The sequence below is a fragment of the Suillus fuscotomentosus genome (assembly GCF_016647785.1).
Source record: "Suillus fuscotomentosus strain FC203 chromosome Unknown F5891scaffold_4, whole genome shotgun sequence".
NCBI classification, from domain to species: Eukaryota; Fungi; Basidiomycota; class Agaricomycetes; order Boletales; family Suillaceae; genus Suillus; species Suillus fuscotomentosus.
The window spans coordinates 898,732-920,387 of record NW_024539516.1 but is presented as its reverse complement, the minus strand read 5'-3'; the positions used below and the strand labels follow the sequence as shown (position 1 = coordinate 920,387).

Sequence of the window (21,656 nt, the reverse complement as noted above, 5' to 3'; positions counted from 1 at the left end):
AACTTGAATAAGTGTAAGTCACAACAACGCCGCATGGATTAATGCAACGTCGGAGCATGATGCATGATGCCACGATGCCGGCCAACTAGTGCATGGCGGCCTGAAGCCACACGGATAGAGTTCTTGACTTCGGATAGTTGCATAGACGTCATTCGAAGAGCACAATTATTTTCGTCTCCATTTCTGTGGAGTACCACCTATACTAAGTATCGTCTTCGTCTGGACCAAGCTGACGTATTTTACACTGACTGAATATTGTCACCATCATGGCCGACATTCAGACCAGGCTCTTTTCAAAGGATTATAGGTTAAGTCTGTTTCCTCAGAGTCTTCAGTGCATGTGAAGTTAACATTTGCTACTGTCTCAGTGGCCTTGTTAATCAGTCGGTCATTACCATTGTAGTGGCCGTGATGTCTGTGATGTCGCACGAGATCCTAAAGAGAAGGAGACGCGGACTTCACATCCAGCCTGAGGGGCTTGGAAGCGTCGAGTCTTGGGAGTTTGGCTAGTGAGCACACTCATCGTTTCCTCATTGTCTTCTAATTGGTGTTCGAACTTCTAGCCTGTATCAAGGTCGTTCGTGGGCACGGTTTGTCGCTCGTAACTCCTGTTCTTCCTCATTCTGATAGCGGTAGCAGGAATCCTTCCCCGCCGACGCCGAAAGGCTGGCCATTATCTTGGGTCAAGGACAGCATCACTCTCCCCCAGGCGAAGCTTAATGAACTTAGAGGAGTCGATGCAACGTTGTATGTGCGTTTCCTGCGCGGGAGCCGTGAGTACTTGCAACATGCACTTGATTCGTATCCGCTGACTTTGCTGTCGTCCATAAGTATTATTTGTCCTCGTCCATACGTTTACGACCACTCTTATCCTTCTTCCGATACATATCCACTTTTCCCCGGATGACGTTTCACCGCAGTCAATGACAAGAGCATCAATTTCTTCACTCGTAGAGAATCAGCAAGGCCGCTCCCTACTCTGGATTCACATTTGCCTCCTCTTTTGGATCACGCTTACCTGGATGTGCAACCTCTTTTACATTTGCAATGGAGCATTCAGATTACGAGCAGCTAAAATAGAAAGTGCCATTCGCAGTGCAGAGTCCGATACCATGACCGAGAAGGAACCACAATATCATCCCCATCCTCACCCACAATACCCCTTCCAGGATATTCCATCCCTTGACACCGACCAGTCCAACCGTGGTTTACGTCTGCGTACCGTGATGGTGACCAACGTGCCGGTACAGCTTCGCTCAGAAAAGGCGCTCAAGGAGTACTTTGAGTATTACCTGTCGCGATCTCTCGACAAGCCTTCCCTTGGCTTATCAGCATCAACCCAACCCGGTTTATTCAACAAATTGTTCGCTTTTGGGTTCAATCGAGCAAAGCGCATTCCGCAGAATATAGGTATGTCTACAGGCGAAACTGCCAATGAGAGTCAGGAGGGAAGCGGCGGTGCTCCACTTGGACAAATTCCTAGTCCAAACCTGGGAAATGTGCCACCCATCGACAGAGTTGTCATTGCACGACGAATGACGGAACTGGCATCATTGCTGGAACGGCGCGAGGAGATCCTCCGTCGTTTAGAGGGCGCGCACATCAGATTGGCAAAGAAGGCACTCTTAGCGGTGCACGGCGTAGAACATATACCCAGCTCAAGAGAGGATACCACCATACCCAGGCCTGCTAGGACTCCAGATGTGGAAAGCGGATGTAGTCAAGCCCACAACAGACAACAGAACAGTGATACAGACTTACTCGTTCAGACACTCTCACCGTTTCTGGTTGATTACCGGTTAACCAGCGACTCTGCGCCCTCAAAGCACAAACTCTTTTTGAAAACGAAGGGTGCGTTTCACAGAAATCAGCGGCTACCACGAACTGACAGTGGCAAAGTGGATCCGGAGACAGATAACGTCGATCCACACAAGACGATATGGGATGCACTTCTCAGTTTACCACGAAACATACTGGACCCATACCAGCCGTTGATCCACCTTTCTGTCTTTTTCCGTGGGAAGACCGTGCCGAGCATTGATTATTACACTGCCAAACTCCACCTCCTTACATCGTTGATAACGAAGAACCGGACGCAGGCCGCTACGGAATACGACGCTGTATCAACAGCGTTTGTAACCTTCAAAGATCCAGCAGATGCAAGGAAGGCGTGCAACTACTTAGCAGTACATCCTAATAACCCACTTGCATGTCTTGTGACGATGGCCCCGCAGTATGAAGACATTGATTGGACAAGGGTTATGAGGTCAACTTACCAAGTGGATATTCTCAAAGATTGGGCAGTAAACATTGGGGTCTGGTGAGTGCTGGTCCGCTGTTGTACGACCACGAAGGGTAGTTGACTATGTCTCAGGGGATTCACGATATTCTGGGTTTTTCCGGTGTCATTGTTTGTTGGTCTTGTTTCCATTCAAAGCATTTCGACGCTCTGGCCAAGTTTAGTATGTGTAATTCTTCTTCAGCAATTTTTTGCGCTGAACATCCATGTAGTACAATTATCTATCCAGTCACCCTTGGGAGGAAGAGGTCATTCAATCATTCCTTCCAACTGTCCTTATCTCACTCCTCACGATCCTCATTCCGCCCATTCTTCTACTCATTGCGAAGAAGGCCCATACGATCATCACTCTTTCCGTAATGCACGACACGATTATGACCCGTTACTATAAATTTTTAATTGTCAATGTCTTGGTGTTTTTCTGTGTTGGAACCGCTGCACTCCAGTCTTTCCTTTCGTTCAAGACCGTATCCGAGAGTGGGATAATAAATACTGTCGCTGATAGTTTCCCGACAGCCGGACCTTTCTATGTTGGATGGTGTAAGTACAGTTCTCTCGATGTCTTGCAGTGAATTCATGGGTTCTACTTGCTTGCAGTGATCTTCACCACTGCAATTCATGGAGGCTTAGAGCTTGCGTTGTGTAAGCATCCATAACTTATGGTATTGCGTCCCATTCTGACGTTGTGCTTTGCAGTTGGTGTGAGTTTCTGTGAAGTCATAGTCAAGATCGTCATGATATTGACATCCCTCGCTGTAGTTGCCTTTGTTCGTTTATCCCTCCACCAAGCGACATGTAACTCCGAGGAAAAGAGCTGTTGGAATTCGCCCACGAACATTCAATTTCTATTGTGAGTTCCATCATTATGTGCAGTGAAGTTTCTTACAGCGCTTCTGAATGCAGACTGGCTACCAAACCACCTCCTGGTCATTCATGTGTTACTCCTCTTCGCTCTACTTAACCCACTTGTCATACCCTTCGGGTTGCTGTATTTCTCAGTTGAGACTGGTTTGTTGTTTATACGATCTATGATAGAATCTATGCTGATTAAAACGTTTTCCAGCTGTTGTAAAAAATCAGGTATGTTACATCGTACCCTTCGTGAAGCCAGATCTGACTCAAATGGGCAGTTGCTACATGTTTATGCGAAGAACTACGAATGTAATGGTCAGATGCTGTTGATCCGTATCCTTCGTTATTCATTGGATGGTATGATACACTCATGTCTGCATATCTGAATCCCGTTGATATCTCTCCATTCATAGGATTGATGCTATCTCAAGTTCGTTCTAATCTCTGCCACTCGCTGTACGATCAACTAACTCTTGGCTTAGTTCGTATTCCTGGCGTACATGGCTGTGTTGCGGATAACTGTCAATGTAGCACTATCGGCTTTCTTGTTCGTCTTCACCGCGATCGTCAAGGTGATGTGCGTGTGTTTATATCTTTCTATCAACCTCTGCTCTGATAATTTACGGTTAGTTTGACGCGAATGTGCCGCGCCAGATTCGAGCAATATGATGCTGAGGAGGCGCAGGTGGTCTGCAGGATGGGCACGGGAGAATCTGAAAACAGCCCTGAAAGCCAGATTATCTCATCAAACCACCCCGGTAGTGCTGAGGACGTAGCAGTCAACGCTGAGGCTCACCCTTCGAGATTCCAGGCGTGGCGCTTACCGGCCTGGGTGAATTTCTCTTATTCGACCGTTCCTCGAAGACCTCGACTGCTTGAGCATCGTAAACCGAATCCGTTCGGCCCTCACGCCAGTTCGTTCTCGCAGCTACATTCAGTTGATGAAAACGAAAAAATACCATCGACCCCGACCCAAGGAGAACCATCTACTGCCATTCTGGATAGGACGGTTGAATCCCCACTTTCTGAACGGCAACGTCAGCCTCTAGCACGCATCTCGACTTCTCTCGTACAACGACATCCACCTCTTGCAACGTGGGATGATGAACCCCGTCACGACATCCCTTATGATAACCCTTACTACACACGACCTATCACTAATGCCCTCTGGCTCCCAAGAAATCCGCTAGGTCTTCTGGACCTTGATGACACTGTTGATGTTTACCAAGCTTTAACAAGCGAGCCCGGCACTGGCGATTTGAGTCACTCGTTGGATCCCGACTCTTCCGCTTCCCCCGCATTTCAACTCCCCAGTTCAGTGCCCGGCGACGAACCTAGGCAATACAGCGGTAGTGAAGAAATCAATCTTCCTGAAGGCATTCAGTCCCGCATCGTCACCATTGATCAAGAGGTTGATGTGGAGTCCACAAGACCACGCCGTCCATCCTTGTTCTCTCGACATCGCTCGGGTAGCAATGTCAGCATGAAAAGTGGTGACCGCGGTCTTCCAGGTCGATCGCAGACCATGGACTGCAGTCGCCCCGCATTCCCTCGCAAGTCGTTCTCCGACCACGCACCAAGATCTCTTCGTGAAAGGGCATCTTCATACCTCCCGCCACCTAACCTTCACTTCCAATCTCAGTTTCGTGGCCTTGACCCTGGGTCTCGGCCAGATCTGCACGCACAAGCTGAATTTGCGCGTTCTACAGCATCGATCGTGAGGCATGGTGGTTCGCAGGCGTCGCTACATCCCAACAATGCGACTTCTCAAGAAGCTATCGTAACAACCCGAGAAGCTGTCGTGACTGAAGCAATCGCAGAAGAACATCTAGCGACGGAGGAACGGTTGAGAAAGGAGCATGCAGCTGCTGAGTTAAATCATAGGTCGACGAGACGCCCTTGGTTTACATCTTGGCTTTATGCCAAGGTTCAGTGACGAACTGAGTAGGGCTGATTCTTATTTCGGGATACTTTTTGTGGAATCGATATGTTATGTGATGACCAGTCGGAAGAGCATCTAGTTCTAGACTGAAGCTCTGTATCAGGAGGACAAATTCAATGGCGCGGCCAGTGCCGTCAGAGGTCATTCTAGAAGATGATCAAAGGCTCTCGATTCTTCCTGAACCCCGCAGGTAGTGGTGGGCGCATCGGTCCGCACAATTGCCATCTTAGCTCTCACGCAACTCAGGAAAAGTGTCAGACCAAGACGTATGATGATACAATGACGTGAGAAATACAAGACAATGCAGCATGCTCCAACACTAAGATGATTTATACGAGCCCTATATATAGCGACTCTTGATTAATACCAGCTTGTCATGAAGAATTATTAGAAACAAACCGATGACACCACAGGCGGCTCGTCCACCTGCATTTCCGGTCTTGAGAGACTCTTCATTACCGCCATTTCCTAGATCATCGGTGCCCTACACAGCGTATTAAGTTAGTAAGAAGCCACGTCTAATATGTAAGGCGCCATACCGCATGAACAACGACAGCCCGTCTGAAAACGGAAATGAGTTTCGTACTAATAAGCGCCACTGTATATCTAGCTTACCCAACTATGCTCGTGGGGCCATTCAAGGAAATGAGGCTGTCTTCGAAGGAAATGGTGGCTGTGCCATATTCATCGCTCTCGATGTTTCCTAGGTCACCAACATGCCTGACAGAGTCCGAGCGAGCACCATGGGTTTGGTCGTATGGATTGAAGTGCGACCCTGTAGATAAACAACCGCCGCTGAGGTCTCCCAGAGAGCTATCGATATAAGTTGAATTTTTGACCTACTTCGCGAAGTTCGAAGCTGAAGACTCACTGGACATGGAAACCACGCTGAGAAGAAGGGTCAAGGTTGGTTATTTCTCCCGAGACCTTGACTGGTCCATCTGCTGAGGACTGCTCGAACGTGATAGTGCCAGCGACTGGGGAGTCGCCTTTTAGCACCACGATCGCCTGTGTGTTTTGTCAGTCACAATGGTGGGGAACCGTCGATAACGCACCTTTTGGACGATTGCGGTTTTAGATGGCTTGAACAGCCAGGTGTAGCCGAAAAACACAACAGCAACAGTGATTGCTGCAATGAAAAAGACAGGTTTCCTAGACTGTTTTTGATTTGGAGCGTATGTGTTCATGGTAGCTTGTACTAAAAGTCGCGCGCAGTGAGGCATTTAATATTAGTGAGGCAGGCACGACTTTCGGCCCGGGGCGCTCCAGGTGCAAGGAGAGGAGGCCGGGTCCCGCTCCTCGACAGGTTTTCCCACTTATTTTCCCACTGTGGCTTCGTGAAGTGTAACGAAACGCACTTCGAATGTTAACTTGACATCGAGTGTCTATACTTCGATTCGCTTTGTATAATATGGGTTAAATTGAGTTTTGTGGCAGACGGAAGCAGATGCCGATCGGGAATTGCCGAGAAGAAATACATGACGCCATGGCGGTGGCGCTTCCAGGTTCAACGCGCCGCTGCGATCTAGAAACACGTGTTGCTGTGCCTCAATATTCCGATCGTAAAACACTCGAGACAAAGTCGGTAGCGAATTCAATGACATCATTCCCCATCGAGACACTAGCTCGATCGAGCTCCGAGTCGACCTACTGGTACGGCAGAAATCCGCGCAGAGACATATTACGGTCCAGTCTATTCGTGTCTGCTAATCGGTACAGAACGCTGGGTACATCCTACTAGCTAGTACTATTACGGTGTACGTAGATGCATAGGTCCTCGAAATTGTCTATTTTTCCCTACTTATCATGGAAAACCAACGTCAACCACGTCCACACTCGCGTGATTCAAATCGGATTATATATAGCGATGCACAGGATAACACTAAGCAGACACAACAAAAAAGAAAAATGCTAACGTACTATGTAACTCGGTGATAAATGCGAAAAGTCATGAGAACTGCAACAACACTTCCCCAATACCCCTTTCATATCACCAACGGAGAAAATATTGTATATGATGCGTGGCATGTACTGCGCGAAACGGCTTTAGCGAGCCCGAAGGGATCGACGAAGGAAGGGGATGAATGGAGCACGTCCCTGCTCGGCTACTTAGAAAAATAGATACGTTGTGATAAAAACGCCAAGCGCGATAATAACAACCACCTGTAGTGGAACGCCTTCCTGGTGGATAACGCTTTCATGCTCCACCATGGTGCCGACGTCAGATCCAGCATACGTCTCTCCATCGTCTGAGAGCGCAGATGTATGTCGCCTTCGGAAGTCCGAAGGAGCGATCGAGGTAGGCGCAATAGACTCTGGCGCTAGAGAGCTCGGATCAGGCACAGCCGCAAGGAGATCCCGAAGTCGTTGTATCTCGTCCTGAGCTGCGATATACTTCAATTCCAAGTCTTGGTTGATAGAGGGCACCCGTGCAGCTGGAGGTGAGGGTGGCGGTGACGACGAATGCACGTTGACGTTGACGACGCCAACTCCGCCACTAGTAGATCTCTGGAAGTCAAGTTCATCCCGATAAGAACCATTCTCTTGAGAACTGTTCACTTCTCGCTCTGGTGCAGGCGGCGTGGGCGGGCGCCGAGATTGCACGAGCGGTGCAACTTGAACTGCGTCACCATAAGTGAATTCTGGTATAGGTGGAGTAATGCGTGGCTCTGCATCCCTCAGAGTTGCATATGTCTACAGATAGTGCGATCGTATTCAGCAAATCGAATGCTTCCAGGTAGTCAAAGCACTCACAGATGGTCCACCAGCGGGCTCTACAGAAGGGCGGGGAAGCACAGGGGGTTCTTCTTCCTCCTCTTCAACAGTTTGACCTTCGGGCGGGAGGTACACGACACGGAGTTTTTGTTGATAAACTTTCCACTCGTCTCCAGCGCCCTGCTTGAGCATTCCACTGTAAACAAGATATGAAGATAAGAATAAGATATGCACGAGGAAAGACTTACGAATTCCTGTAGGTCTCTGGTCTCCTTTTCGGGTGTGATGAGGGTACTTTGAATTAGGAACTTGTCCTTGCACTTGGTCGACAAAGGTGGTTCGTCTTTCATCGGTTGTAGCATTACTATCGAAGATGTGAGCAAAGTCAAGCATGGACTGAACACGAGGCACATACCGGAGACATCGACGCTTTCACCAGGCTCTATCCTGCCAGAGTTTGGTCGTACGCAGTACAACTATGGAATTTATAAGCCACAGGAATATCCTCCCCTGTATCTCTCTGCTCACCTTGGGCGCAGTGGTCTTAACTTTGAATGCCACAGGCTGAGCATTTTTGTTCGTGATAGTCAGGACTTGCTTGACGAGCTGCGTAAAAGGTCCTGAACGAAAAAAAAGATGAATTATTCGACGGGCGCTAGACATAGAAACCAAGAGAATACGCACTGTTGAAACCCAACGCGTTGTTGGGGATGAGATGGACAGACATAGTTAGGAGAGGTGCGCAACGAGGGCGACAGTGGATATGAGGGAGGTGAACGGTACGTATTCGTTTGGGCGGAGGTTGAAGTTGTAGTGTACCACCTTTATTCCATCCGCGGCGAGGATCACACAAGGTCAAATAAGCAACTCGTGGACTGTGCGTGCTCGCCACACACCACGACGTACTGTCACCAAACATGCATTTATCTGCCTCATAAATCATATTAAGGCGTCATCGCCCGCGGCGCTGATGGTGGGCTCGAGGTATACGAAAGGGTTTATATCTTCACTTTCAACAGGCTCAGAACTCACTGCATCACAGCCGTTAATCGCATTTGCAAGCCTGGCTTGATTTCGCCGTGCGTTTGCATGCAGGCGCAGCAGGCGGTGACTCATCGCCTCTAGGGCACATCCCTATTTACGAACAAGTTGGCCCACATCGTCCTGAAACGGTAAATATTTGTCCAACTCCTTTGTCAGTGGGAACGACGCTCAACGCTTAATTATTGACAGTAACTATCATAGGCTCGTCGGCAGACAACACGGCGAGGCTGTGCTTGCGGTTCAGATTTCATCCTTCAACATCGGCGTCAATTCACCACCAACCGGCTGCCACTAGCCGCCACACCATACGACAGTGGTGAAGCCACCAATAGCGGATGTTTGGATAATAGTAAATGCGGTGTCGAGGTAAATCCGGTTGCATTTCAATTGATGAAAAGCATACTTACCAGAGCCAGTCTAATGTGTCACTGTCGAATCCGATCAAGTGAAGTGAGGGGTGGGTTATGGGCACGGCTAACTTTAAACACTGCATATTGAAAACAGATGAACGTCTGCCAAAATGTTCCTCGGGGATATCCAAGCTTGTACATATTTCATAACTTCAAAATACCTTCCCATGCAAAGTTGGGTTTGTGCATCATCATTTGGATGGCGCCAGTATGGCGTGGACAAGCCAAAGGTCGGCAACCTCCTTCACTTGATCAATGATATCCTTGAGCGGACCTGAGCTAACAGCATCCCAGTGTGCCTGTAATCGATGAGTAGGCGACTCAGAGGAATCAATGTCAGAATTACCTGCACACTCTCCCATCCCAACACGCCGTAAATCACGTTAGGCTGATCGATGACAGGAGCCCAGCTCGAGCCATAGAAGTTTGGTGTCCCTACAAGCCCGGTCTGAAGCTGTGCAACGAGGAGCTCAAGCTTGTCCATACTGGCACCCTCCTTGAGAGTGAAAGTAACAAATTCTGTCACTGGAGCAGAAAATATCTTAGTGTCGGAGAAGTTGACAAACATATGTTTCGGTTGGCCCGTAACGATTTGTTGAGCAGTTGCTTGTATAGCCTTGAAAGCTTCTGTCTGACGATATGCACTGTGCGCAGCCAAGGAAGCCCACTCTGCCAGTGATAGTTGAACACGATTGGACTAGTGTGTCGCAAATTTGACCTACCGAGAACCCAGAACGCATTGGTCGGATCCTCAACCTCGAAACCAAGGTATGCCCTTTAATCGATCGACAATAAGCCAGCATACTTCGAGGATGACTTTCATATTCACTTGGAAAACCCATCCATTTTGCCTGCTGAACATGTGGTCGTGAGCTCAGAAATCAATCGCGAAGGGTCCTCGAGGTAAGACGAAGAGGTCTTGAAGTGCATGATCTTTGTGACAGGCTCCATGATGAAAGGTGATTGAGAGGAAGCTGCCAGGTATTAGAGATCACTTGGTTTGATATTCCAATGATAGAAGGGCGGGCCGAACGCGGGGTCAGTTTGTGTAGCATTAGTGTAGGGCATAATAGCCTCGTGCACGTGGCAGTTGGCAGAAAGAACGGGGCAAATGGTCATGGCAATGGGCAGAAGTCGGTATAAAGCAAATATCGTGAGCGTTTTTGGCGGGTCAGGTGAATTTGACGCGGTCGTGACGTAGTATTGACGCCTTCCGCATGCGTCGCCAACTATTGGTTCCGCTTACACTTGGCACCATAGAAACCTTGGCGGATATTGGGACGAGAGTTGCTAATAGCGTGGCTGATGTACACCGCCTGCGCTCTCCACAAATACAATCAGCGCAATCCAGCGGTCTTCCAAAGACAATAAAGGTGGGAAGCATAGGTGAACGATTTTTTGCAACTGAGCAACATGGAGTGCGTGTTCAGGGGTATGCATAGCTTGCAGGAAGTTTACTACCAGGGTGATTCGAACGTGTGAACTGAACTCCAGACTCTGGGCCTGGGTGCACAGCTAAATCGAATGTTTTCCTCGGGGATATCTAAGATTGTACATTTGTACTTCATAACTTCCCTATACAACGAGTTCGTACTTCACACTTTGTATGGTGTCAGTATAGCGTGAACAAGCCAAAGGTCAGCAATCTTCTTCACTTCATCGATGATCTCCTTGAGGGGACCTGAGCTTACAGCATCCCAGTGTGCCTGTAACCGATGAGCAGGTGGCTCGGAAGAACTAATATTAGAGTTACCTGTACACTCTCCCATCCCAACACGCCGTGAATCACGTTGGGCTTATCAACGACAGGCGCCCAGCTCGAGCCGTAGAATTTGGGCGTTCCTTGAAGCTTAGCCTGGAGCTGTTGAACGAGGGGTTGAAGTGCGTCCATACTAGCATCCTTCTTGAGAGTGAAAGTGACAAATTCCGTCGCTGGTGCAGAAAAGATCCGGCTAGCGTTGGAGAACCCGGCAAATGTATGGGTAGGTCTGCTCGCAAAAACTTGTCGAGCAGCTGCTTGTGTAGCTTTGAAAGTGTCTGTCTGATGATATGTGTCATGCGCAGACTTGGAAGTCCACTCTGCCAATAGTTCAACGCAGTTCGACTAGTATGTCGCGGACTTGACTTACCAAAGACCCAGAATGCATTGGTCGGATCCTCAGTCTCGAAGCCGAGGTATGCCCTTTAATGAATCAACGATAAGCTAGCACGCTTCGAAGGTGACTTGAATATTCACTTAGAGAGCCCTTCAATTTTGTCTGCTGCAGATTTGGTTGCAAGCTCAGAGATCAAGCGAGAGGGATCCTGGAGGTAGGACGAAGAGGTCTTGAAGTACATGATCTGTGTGACGGGCGCCATGATGAAAGGAAATTGAGGGGAGTCTGGGACCGCTGAGTAGAAATTACTTTGGTTTAAGTATCAATGATAGAAGCAGGCCAAGGCCGGCCCGCTTTGTTCACTCCAGAACACTTTTTTTGGATTGAACCGGAGCCAACATTGATATGTTTTTAATTAAACCCCAATGACAGCCTTTGTCATGACAGGTCCGACAAGCTGGCTGGCCTGAGCCACCCCCGGAAGAACACAATTCATGAAGAACGAAAAGACACCTTGCGATCCGAGGATACTTACTAATTAAAATAGTGACGTCATCATCGCAGTCACGTAATGCAGCCTGCCAACTGTCGAGGTTGTTATCCGCCTGAGCTTGTGCGTTCAGTCGAGGTGGAACGTTGAACGTTGAACGTTTGAACAGTCACACTAGTCATGACTCACGAGGACTAAGACAATTCTCACCCGGGTTAATGCTGCCAAGTGGCTGTGTCGAATATCTTAATCGGATGCATAAAGGGTTTGACCTCCAATCGTGTTTGAGGTGAGCAGTTCGCCCGTCTTCGCATCCCAGATTTTACTCCGTCCTCGACCTCACAATTTGGGTGTTTTCGGGCGAGTAGATCACCGTGTACACAGGCACATGCCCTGTTTTGATTATCAGGACTGCTTAACATCTCAGATTCTTACTGTCTCGCCGTCCGAGGATTTGCTGCTCACTGGCATCACTGACAATATTATATACTGTCACTGTGCCTTGTCCATTTTGCAACGACCTTTCCTGTCTTGACGTCCCACAATCTCATCTTGATTTTCGCTGGCAAACAGTCTTGCCGTTTGGAGACAATGCCATTTTGCACACCGGTGCTTTCTTTTTCCCGTCATCTCGCCAGTCCCCGATTATCTGTGTGCCGCTCTCCAAGTCACGTACTCGTAGTAAACCGTCCCTCGAACATGTCATGGTCCGTCGTCCCCCAGGCAGGTGCACAACACCTTGTACCTGTGCAGTGTGACCCTGCATCGTCTGACGGGACGTGCCTGCTGGCGTCTGTTGTTTTATATACTGGTATTGGAAGACATGATCGACGCCGGGAAGGTCTAAATTTTAGCAGATGATCTCATGATGCGAGAGAAGATCATCAGGATCATTGATTAAACTAAGTCATCTTGCAACGGCAAATATCTCTGGTTAGTCAACCTGTCTATTTTCTTTAGCTTCAGTTCCCGTTGACATAAGTGTACAAGTCATCGCTCACTAGACAGCCTGCTTATAGGAATCCAGTCCTCGTCCAGAAGCTAACTTCAGCACTGTGTATACAGGAGTTGCGTGTTAGACAATGTACAGAGCTCTTAGTGAGTGTCCGAAGTCGCTAATAAGTGGTGGGTATGTTGCAGGAGAACCCAGAATATCACTTACGAGGAGCACTGCATAGACGAACTCAGTGCTCAAATCACCAGCGATCCGAGAGTGGGCGCGTGGATTGGAGCTGCGGAAGTTGGGCACCGCTTCGTCCAGGCGTATTCAAAGGCACATCCCATCTGTTATCCTGTGTCTGCGTCACAGCTTAATCACTATGTAGACGAAGCACTCAGGTATGCGACTAGCGCCACGTCTTCCTATGCATAAGGGACTACCTTGATAGTGGTGAGAAATTTCAATGGGGAGCCGCATTTCTTCACCATCTCACATGTTTTGTCCAGCCTCTTTCGAACTCGATGTTGTGAAATCTTCTGTTCGCATGCTGTCGCCGGATATCGTATTCTGACATCTGCGGCGAGAGCTTGCCTTGCTCATATTCTTGCAATCTCGGATAAGCCAGGACACATCCGCATCCTTTCACCGACGACAAGCATTCCACCACAGCTGAAAATTTGACACTACTATTGAGAAGATTGCAAATATATGGGCCGCTTTCCTTAGTCTACTCAAGTTATAGGTGCATCCATATACAAAGATGGCATTAGGCGGATTTTCAGCTGCGACCAAAGTATGTCGCAGTTGCTGCATCGGGGGTAGGATCTCACATGGTCAACACGTGTCAAGAAGAGGTTGCAGCGGACCTGGTTTAGCATTGCTCAAGGACTTGAAGGGTGTGCCAGAGGATTTGTTGGACATGTTTTGGTGAGATCCTGCTATGTTCATGGTTTTGGAAGGCTGCAGGAGGTTGATACTGAGCACACAATGGCACTAGAAGGCAGTAGAAGGACCGCAATTGATGGGATCGTCGGTACCTAGCATATGGCGGATATGTATCGCTTCGTGTGTCAAAAATAAACGTTGTCGAAAAGACTTGATTGAAATAATACATATGTACTTATGTTTTGTATGCCATTGGGATATTCTTCAGAGCCTCTCGAAAGTTCTTATCAAGGTATGCACACCCGACTAGCTAAAGCATACGCTCAATGGCCCGAGTACAACTCTTCTTGTGCCTCCCACTGCAAGTTGCGCATCCTGGCAGTATCCCCGAATCTGATGAGAGCTTGGAGGGTCGTCTGCAATGGTGCTTTATTCTGTCGAGAGAGAATGCCTCGTAAACTTTCTGCAACGTCAGGATGTCGATGCAAGAATGGAAACGTGGTGTCGCTCATTCCAGAGGCGTAGATCCGCAGACATCTGCCTGTTTCAGAATCGCTTGGGTCCCTCTTCAGATATGTAGCGCTAAGCTGCGGGTCCAGGTCCCTGTTGAGGTTGAGAAGGAGAGCGATGTAGGGAAGATCTGATTGGCACTGAATCGTATCATGCGCGCGTATTATAACCTCGATCTCCTATATTGCTATTCTTCCCCGCTTTGTCGGAAATGAAAATCTGGGACATGCGTTTCGAATCGGGGCCAAGGTCGGGATCGTCAAAATATATAGGGATCATCTTGTCTGCCAGCGGCTGCAGAGGGCAACATTGCACCGCGCTTGCGCGACGCCAATGTCGCAGAGTCCATTCTTGAGCATCGCATCTAGCACTTCACAACGACGTCTTAGAAATGATATGACTTGAACAACGTTTAGAAGCTTACCTTTCCAACTCCTCAGCTGTACCGCCTTCGAAATCACTGGCATCCGGAGGCGAGATAAACTCTTCCATAGATATCCAATGAGAAAAATTGATGTAGGCATCCTCAAAAGCTGTCTCGGCCTCCTCTCCCGCCTCCGACTAGAACGCCGCGCCAAAAAGGTATTCCAAGAACTCGATGACAGAGACGTTCTGGCAGTCCAGCAGCTCCGAGTACTCATTTTGGAAAGAGAGTACATTCCGGATCACAAATTTGGAGGGCTTCGCTGGCAGGCGGATGAAGAAATCCTGGGCAAGAAGCAGCAAAAGTCTGCTGACCAACGTTAACGTTCAACTCTCGGCTCTGTCCGATTTCGACCATCCCACTACCAATCCTGCTCTCCAAGACAGACAAAGCATTATGCAATTTTCTGGGTGGTTGATGGAGTAACATTGCTGCGACGCAAGACAGAAGGGGCTCTGATGGATAACCAATATTAGTATTACTCCAGAGCCCATTTTCAGTTGCTGAGAAGCGTATGCGCAAGTGGCCAGCCACTGCTGTTTCGATGTAAGAAACAGCATGGAGATGATCAAAGCAGATGTCGATGGGTGTACATACTAGCTCAGGTCAACGACGAGCCTATTATTTGTTTTGTGGCTTCTACCTTGGATGCAATTTTGTCCACTCAAGACTAGTGTCAGTATACGTAACGTGATAGCCCGTGATTCTGAGAGGAGAGGCCTCCTAAAATTTTCAGATTCGAAGTCCTCTCTTCAATCCTACAACCATGACTATGGCGGTCGGATTCTTGTCGCTTCCTACAGAGCTCATATGTCACATTCTAATCCTTCTTAACCCCAGGGACATTAGTCGCTGTGCAATGGTTCGTAGTTCCACACTGATTTCCTCCATGGCTAATGTTTGATCATACTAGACCTGCAATATCTTTTGGCTTGTGGTCCGAAATTCTGTCTAATTCAATACAAGCTTGAAATTCATGCTCAAAGCTTGATTAGTACTGGGACCGCTGCCATGAATTCGACCGGCGTTTCCAGAAAGACTCTGTGCTCGCTCAAGAAATTGGCATCTTTGTGGCGATCTGACTTCCATGCGACCACTACCTTTGAAACAGTGGTCGCTACTGCTGCCACATATATTCCATTTTTACCGATCCAAGATGTGAAATGTGGGCTTTGGTGGTCACGCTCGCTGGATGAAGACAAATTCTACATTCAGGATTGTGGCACGAATCCTACACACTCCTGGACATGGTCTATCGGTGATGTCGAGGACTTTTTTACTACCTTCGACGCTCTGCAGGATCTTATGGTTGTGTGCTCTGAACCTGATGATTGTGTCACTGTGACCGATGCGGAACAAGATTATCATGTCTGTTGGGTGGAGTTCCGACCGGCTTCGTCCCAGCGTCGACATCCGAGTGCTGCATGCACTTCCTTGGAGTGCAAGCATACCTTTGATGCACCTGGCTATTACCGTGCTGCTTTGTCGTCACCTGTAATCTGCGGTGATCACGTATTTATCCTCTATCACATAGAGGTCACGAATTGCTGCCATTCTGAGTCTGTGTCCGGCATGTTCTTACAAGTGATCAATTGGAGGAAGGGATATGTGAATAGGGTGAGTTCCCTCTGTTTGTGAAAATTCTGCTACTCAGCATAAGCAGCATTTTTTATGTCACATGGATATCTGCAAGTTAGATCTGTTCTATCCAGTTGATGAACAGAAGTTTGTCATCATTGGCCCGGACTCGATATACTTGTACACGTTACAAGGGCTCAATGGGTCGCCTCAGTGCCGAATCATATATCACTTTCCCAAGATCCTCCATCTATCATTACACAACTCGCGCATCAGGGTTCATGGCCACCCATCACTGCATGGCAAAGCAGCACGCCCAGGACTTATGCCGAGCCATGTACCCTCACTGGAGTCACATATTATGGTTTTAGAGTCTCCTTTCAAAGCGGGGAAACCGAAAGCTATCCTAGTCATCAATATGGCCATCTTCTCTGACATGGCCCTGCACTCAGATATGCTCGTAGAGATTCCCTGGTCAGATTGGGGACCTCAGTTTGCGTGCTACTTTCCGCACCACGAAAGCCACCATATCAGCGTGTTTGGCAGCAAAATGGCTTATGCTCTTCCCCAAGATCATATTCCTAATCCTGGTCAAAGACTGAAAGGGCTCTCCAGTGAGGGTTACTTCTATGTGCATATCTGGGATTTCAATAAACGAGTCATTGCTCGTTCGGAAAGTGTCAACGATACTGACTCACCGGACCTTCGCATTTGCAAGCCGGGTCAGATGATTGACTCCTTTGGTGAAGACATCTTCTCGAATCGTGCATACATCGCAACGGTCTGTCATACGCCATTTCCGACAGCTGGCTCCAGTATATTCTTGGAACAGGATCGGCTTACTGTGACATGGGTACGCGTTCTTCGTTTGAACACAGTAACAGTCTGACGTGGCTGCGTTGTAGGCTCGGCATGATGAGATTAGTATTCGGGTCATTTCCCCCATTCAGATGGAGGTTGGCCCGGACCTTACAGAATAGACAGTTTGGTTGCCCAGTGTTATGCTTGTATTATGTTTGTATTGGAAAGTGAGTAAGATAGGTGGGACTTAGCGATGCCGATGTAATTTTACGAACAATATGTGTTTTGATGACAAGCACAATATCGAGGTTGCTTTCGCAGTTCGTTCAATCAGACGAAGTCTACGTATTTGCAATTTACATTGAGGTTATATGCAAATGCCATGGCATCGAGATCTGCCACTCGGTCCGATACATGATCGAGCTGAGAGAAATATTCTCGAGTACTGATGACTAGTCGAGGAACCAGGACACATTGCTGGATGGTGACGAAGAATGTTGCAATGTTTCTATACCACCGGCTCTCGTCGGTATCACCCTGTAGTTCATCATGCTATAGTCATTGGTAAAAGTATCGACAGGAAAATGCTTACATTTGTAGATATAGTAGCAACCTGCATGACGCTCAATATGAGATAGCTAAAAGGAATGGTAAGAATGTTTGAAAGGTAAGAAAACGGCGCGAATCAACTCTAAGAACTTGAACAAAGGAGGCCGGAGACCCGCCAATAAATCCAAAGTAAAGGTCATCACATCCGGTAGCTGGCCAAAAGCTTGGTGAGCCAGATGTAAAGCTCATATCCCGCGTGCAGGTCAGAACGAAAGAAGAAGTCAACCCATGCCACCTTACTTCCGCTTTTGTAAGCTTCCCATATCGGCGTGCCATTGACCAAATCCATCATTAGTTAAATCTTACTGTCGTCTGCTTAACTGCTACGCCAGAAGGCAGTGATACTGAAAGCTTGTGTGATAGTATCTCGGACAGAGATCATGGGACATGGGGAAGGAGTAATAAGTATGCCAGATATGTCTCGCACAATACCTTCGCATTCGAGTCCCGCAGGTAGATCATAGGCGTGCGAAGTAGGGAGCGCATTGCATGACCAATAGCCTTAGTGCGAGGTTGCGACAGAACGAATACATGATTAAACACCAGTCCACAAAAGGCGTTCCAGATGACGGGTGAGCTCATCCAGGGAAGAGAAAAACCAATGCTGGTGAAGGTCCGATGTGCCTGAGGGAGGAGAAATCGGAGTGAGAGATGAGGCTACAGAGCGGCGGAGTGCAGCCAAGGTGAACTGCTGCTGCGATAAACGTCGTGCGAGTTTGAAGGGAAGTGCTGGGTAGGTCACGGTGCATCGAGAAACGTCAGCATCAGACGAACTCACAACCTCCGTCCGCAGGATTCAAAATTCCGCAAAATTGCAAGGACACTGTTTGCTTTTAGTCATGCCTCAGAACACTTACATCCAGTGCATTAGGCAGCATCACGCAGGACGTCGGATTGCTTTTGTAGTACATACATGGTGATGCAAAGAGCCACGGTGGATCACATGCGACGACGGACGACATGGATACTTCATCAGGGCAATACAACGGGTCATAAATCAATGGATACGTGGATGTCTCGTGTTCAACATCATGAGGTGGGCAATCATGGAAGCTAAGCGACATCCTGAGACAACGATTCAGCGAGAATAAAGGTAACAAGCACGACGAAACACGTACGCGGAGCAAGAAAAAGACAGTTACAATGAACGAGAGAAGAGAGACCAAAAATACACAATTCTAATGCGAGAGATAGGAAGAAATAACTTTGAGAAAAAGGAGCAGATGAACAAGGCAAGTGGGGGACCTCGGAGACACAATCGGAAATGGAATTTGTTTCACGCGCATACAAGAGTGCCTGATCTGACAGAACCCTCTAGAGTCGGGGAACAGCAATGACAGTCACCGATTGATTACGTTTGTCATGACAGGTCCTGAGCCACCCCGAGAATCGATCAACCGGGGGATCCAACATAATTCATGAAGAACAAGAAGACACCTTGCCTTCCGAAGATACTTACTAATTAAGATGTTAACGTCATCATCGCAGTCAAGCAGCTGTGCAGCGGCCAGTACTCTGCTCCACCTTATTAGACGCCATGACGAGCAAAGCAATGAAAACCCATCAGGCCGCTGCTGCGATCCCCCAGTTCACCTCGAAAGATTACTCTTCTTTCTTCCTCGCAGGTAATGTCTGACAATCATCATGTCTCCTAATACGCGATTTTGAAAACATCCATCTCAGGAGCACTATGCTGCACGTAAGTCTCCCCGACGATTCATACCAGCCATGCATTTACACAGATAAAGGATCACCCATGGTGCAATGACGCGTGAGGCGCAACTTTCTTGTCTTTTGATCCGCCATTCACTCGTGCAGCTGTCGACGTCGTGAAGACGCGAATTCAAATTGACCCCGCGTACAAGAAGCTGAACATGTTGACCGGAACGCGTTATGTTATCGCGACAGAAGGTCCCAGAGCTCTCCTTACAGGTTTCGGCCCAACTGCAGTTGGCTATCTTATACAAGGAGGCGCAAAGTTCGCTGGTTACGAATATTGGAAGAAAAAGGCAGTCGAGTCTGTAGGTGGCCCGGAGGCGGCAGTCAAGTATCGAACGGCAATCTACCTTGGATCAGCCAGTATTGCTGAGTATGTCGCGATGCACTGATGATCTTCAAACTTCCCTAAATTTTATCATAGGTTTTTCGCAGATATCCTTCTGACACCTTTAGAAGCCACTCGGATCCGTCTCGTGTCAGACAGAACTTACGCAACTGGACTTGTCACGGGTTTCACTCGTATAGCGCGTGAGGGTGGCATGCGCGAGCTTTACGCAGGCTTTTTACCGATTCTCTGCAAGTAAGCCTATAATGACTGACGACTTTCGCATAAATAATCATGTTCTGTCCAGACAGATACCTTACGCTATCGGGCAATTTACGGTGAACGAACTCTGTCATGAGATTGTTTTTCGTTCAATTTCCGAAGAGACTCGTCGCACATTATCCAGTACCAGCAAATTCACAATCCAGCTCGGTAGCGGCATCATCGCAGGTTTTGCAGCAGCCATTCTGAGTCAGGTTAGTATCTGTGTCAACTCGGAAGTCTCTTCATCCCAGATTGTCTGACCTCTGCATGCAGCCAGCGGATACCTTACTGAGTCAGATAAACAAGGGACATGGACCAAAGGGCTCCATGCCGCATCGACTTGCAGTACTCGCTCGGGAGGCTGGTTTCCGTGGCCTTTTTGCTGGTCTCGGACCTAGGATGATCATGACCGCAGGCCTTGTGTCCGGGCAGTTTTTACTGTATGGTGCAATAAAAGAAGGCAAGCATCAAGGAAATTTTACATTTCACTCTTTAACCATTCACAATAGCTTTGGGCGCACCTCCTGGTGTAGAGATACACAAAGAAGCTGATGCTGTTGTTTGATAGACACCAAGATTCGAGATTCACTAGAAGGCTTCGCTTGTATTTTCTAGAGTCACAGAAATTCTTACAGTGGTACCATACACGGGTAGAACACCACCATTTATGCGGATCTCCAGGCCACAGCAATGATAGTAACCATAGTCATAAGTTTGTCGGGAGACAATACGGTGAGGCTGTGCTTGCGGTCTTCATGAGCTAGCGTCAGTGCCAGTTCACCACTGACCGCTACTGGATACGATAGTGGTGGGTATTGGGAGACCGGCATACTGCTAACTTGTGAAACAGCGCGTGTCAAAAACAGAGGAACATCTGTCAAAATGTTCCTCGGGAATACCTTCTTACACAACACAGCATTTTGTTCGTACAGAACGTTCGAGAATCAAGTTCATACATTGTACCCCGTCATTATGGCATAGACAAATCAAAGGTCGGCGATCTTCATCAATGATCTCGCTCTGAAGGGACCTGAGCTTACAGCATCCCAGTGTGCCTGTGATCGATAAGCAGGTGACTCATAGATGAAATTACTTGCACACTTACCCATCCTAACACGCCGTGAGGTACATTGAGCTTAGCAATGACAGGCGCCCAGCTCGAACCATAGACCCTTGAAGCTTTTTCAACTTCCGTGGGAGGAATTTTCACCCGAAGGCCCGAAACGCGAATGGTGATTGGGCATATCTTAAGCAGGGGTTCAATAAGGAAGAGGTGTTGCGCGAGAAGAGCGGCGGGGAGTGGGTTATGGAAGATACGTTCTCACATGCGGACATCATCGTGGCAAGTCGACTGTTCTGGTACAAGTGCATCTTGGAGGATGAGTGGGCGAGGATCAGCTCTTGGAATGGAGAGAGATGGACAAAGGTGCTAGATAAGGTTCAGCAGGAATGTCACCTGGCGTCACGATATGAAATCTTGGTAACTTGAGGTATCAAAGTTATAGATACCAGAATCACATACTAAGTGCTGCAGCTGCCAACATTCATCATCCTGTACGACTATACTAAGCGATCTTCCCGAGAAGAGATGGGCGCCTGACAACTTGAACCCATCAAAGACGTCATGCCACATCAGTAGCTGATTGTTTTGTTCTTATGTCCTGTCTGCGTAAGCCTCAAAGCGTAAATGATGTCTATGAGTGGTGAAAAGGCTGAACCGTGACACCTCCTGTCAGTGCAGACACTGCAGAGG

General features: G+C 48.1%; 8 protein-coding genes across 8 annotated transcripts; 3 read left to right on the top strand and 5 right to left on the bottom strand.

Annotated features, from left to right (window-relative positions):
* The first annotated feature begins 2 nt into the window (after positions 1 to 2).
* On the top strand, positions 3 to 5,274 carry F5891DRAFT_476392 (uncharacterized protein). The gene is made up of 17 exons (XM_041371968.1): positions 3 to 307; positions 369 to 509; positions 564 to 590; positions 640 to 773; positions 832 to 1,851; positions 1,900 to 2,320; positions 2,375 to 2,462; positions 2,512 to 2,839; positions 2,897 to 2,941; positions 2,996 to 3,000; positions 3,059 to 3,149; positions 3,203 to 3,307; positions 3,363 to 3,379; positions 3,430 to 3,508; positions 3,565 to 3,581; positions 3,634 to 3,728; positions 3,782 to 5,274. The coding sequence occupies exons 1-17, from the start codon at positions 267 to 269 to the stop codon at positions 5,085 to 5,087; spliced, it is 3,960 nt and encodes a 1,319-aa protein (XP_041232263.1). The 5' UTR covers positions 3 to 266; the 3' UTR covers positions 5,088 to 5,274.
* A 148-nt stretch (positions 5,275 to 5,422) lies between these two features.
* F5891DRAFT_1182094 (superoxide dismutase) lies at positions 5,423 to 6,280 on the bottom strand (the record flags this gene model as incomplete). Its single annotated transcript, XM_041366107.1, has 6 exons — positions 5,423 to 5,433; positions 5,493 to 5,577; positions 5,633 to 5,654; positions 5,709 to 5,906; positions 5,965 to 6,101; positions 6,149 to 6,280. The coding sequence occupies 6 exons, from the start codon at positions 6,278 to 6,280 to the stop codon at positions 5,423 to 5,425; spliced, it is 585 nt and encodes a 194-aa protein (XP_041232262.1).
* A 922-nt stretch (positions 6,281 to 7,202) lies between these two features.
* Positions 7,203 to 8,535, bottom strand: F5891DRAFT_941694 (PapD-like protein; the record flags this gene model as incomplete). The annotated part of the gene is made up of 6 exons (XM_041374361.1): positions 7,203 to 7,787; positions 7,848 to 8,004; positions 8,043 to 8,172; positions 8,224 to 8,284; positions 8,337 to 8,428; positions 8,493 to 8,535. 6 exons carry the CDS (start codon positions 8,533 to 8,535, stop codon positions 7,203 to 7,205), a joined length of 1,068 nt encoding a protein of 355 aa, XP_041232261.1.
* A 777-nt stretch (positions 8,536 to 9,312) lies between these two features.
* On the bottom strand, positions 9,313 to 10,371 carry F5891DRAFT_476330 (uncharacterized protein). The gene is made up of 4 exons (XM_041371967.1): positions 10,092 to 10,371; positions 9,985 to 10,037; positions 9,609 to 9,931; positions 9,313 to 9,561 (listed from the first exon to the last, which is right to left on the bottom strand). Exons 1-4 carry the CDS (start codon positions 10,211 to 10,213, stop codon positions 9,454 to 9,456), a joined length of 606 nt encoding a protein of 201 aa, XP_041232260.1. The 5' UTR covers positions 10,214 to 10,371; the 3' UTR covers positions 9,313 to 9,453.
* Positions 10,372 to 10,741: 370 nt separating this feature from the next.
* Positions 10,742 to 12,015, bottom strand: F5891DRAFT_1003389 (uncharacterized protein). The gene is made up of 4 exons (XM_041360301.1): positions 11,499 to 12,015; positions 11,392 to 11,444; positions 11,016 to 11,341; positions 10,742 to 10,968 (listed from the first exon to the last, which is right to left on the bottom strand). Exons 1-4 carry the CDS (start codon positions 11,618 to 11,620, stop codon positions 10,858 to 10,860), a joined length of 612 nt encoding a protein of 203 aa, XP_041232259.1. The 5' UTR covers positions 11,621 to 12,015; the 3' UTR covers positions 10,742 to 10,857.
* A 1,981-nt stretch (positions 12,016 to 13,996) lies between these two features.
* Positions 13,997 to 14,895, bottom strand: F5891DRAFT_1274501 (uncharacterized protein; the record flags this gene model as incomplete). Its single annotated transcript, XM_041370176.1, has 3 exons — positions 14,608 to 14,895; positions 14,354 to 14,553; positions 13,997 to 14,313 (listed from the first exon to the last, which is right to left on the bottom strand). Exons 1-3 carry the CDS (start codon positions 14,673 to 14,675, stop codon positions 13,997 to 13,999), a joined length of 585 nt encoding a protein of 194 aa, XP_041232258.1. The 5' UTR covers positions 14,676 to 14,895.
* Positions 14,896 to 15,575: 680 nt separating this feature from the next.
* Positions 15,576 to 17,310, top strand: F5891DRAFT_1003372 (uncharacterized protein). Its single transcript, XM_041360300.1, has 3 exons — positions 15,576 to 16,224; positions 16,271 to 17,038; positions 17,091 to 17,310. Exons 1-3 carry the CDS (start codon positions 15,619 to 15,621, stop codon positions 17,163 to 17,165), a joined length of 1,449 nt encoding a protein of 482 aa, XP_041232257.1. The 5' UTR covers positions 15,576 to 15,618; the 3' UTR covers positions 17,166 to 17,310.
* A 1,503-nt stretch (positions 17,311 to 18,813) lies between these two features.
* F5891DRAFT_1003370 (mitochondrial carrier domain-containing protein) lies at positions 18,814 to 20,756 on the top strand. The gene is made up of 8 exons (XM_041360299.1): positions 18,814 to 19,220; positions 19,279 to 19,294; positions 19,344 to 19,366; positions 19,414 to 19,684; positions 19,736 to 19,894; positions 19,947 to 20,115; positions 20,177 to 20,363; positions 20,413 to 20,756. The coding sequence occupies exons 1-8, from the start codon at positions 19,133 to 19,135 to the stop codon at positions 20,466 to 20,468; spliced, it is 969 nt and encodes a 322-aa protein (XP_041232256.1). The 5' UTR covers positions 18,814 to 19,132; the 3' UTR covers positions 20,469 to 20,756.
* The last annotated feature ends 900 nt before the right edge of the window (positions 20,757 to 21,656 follow it).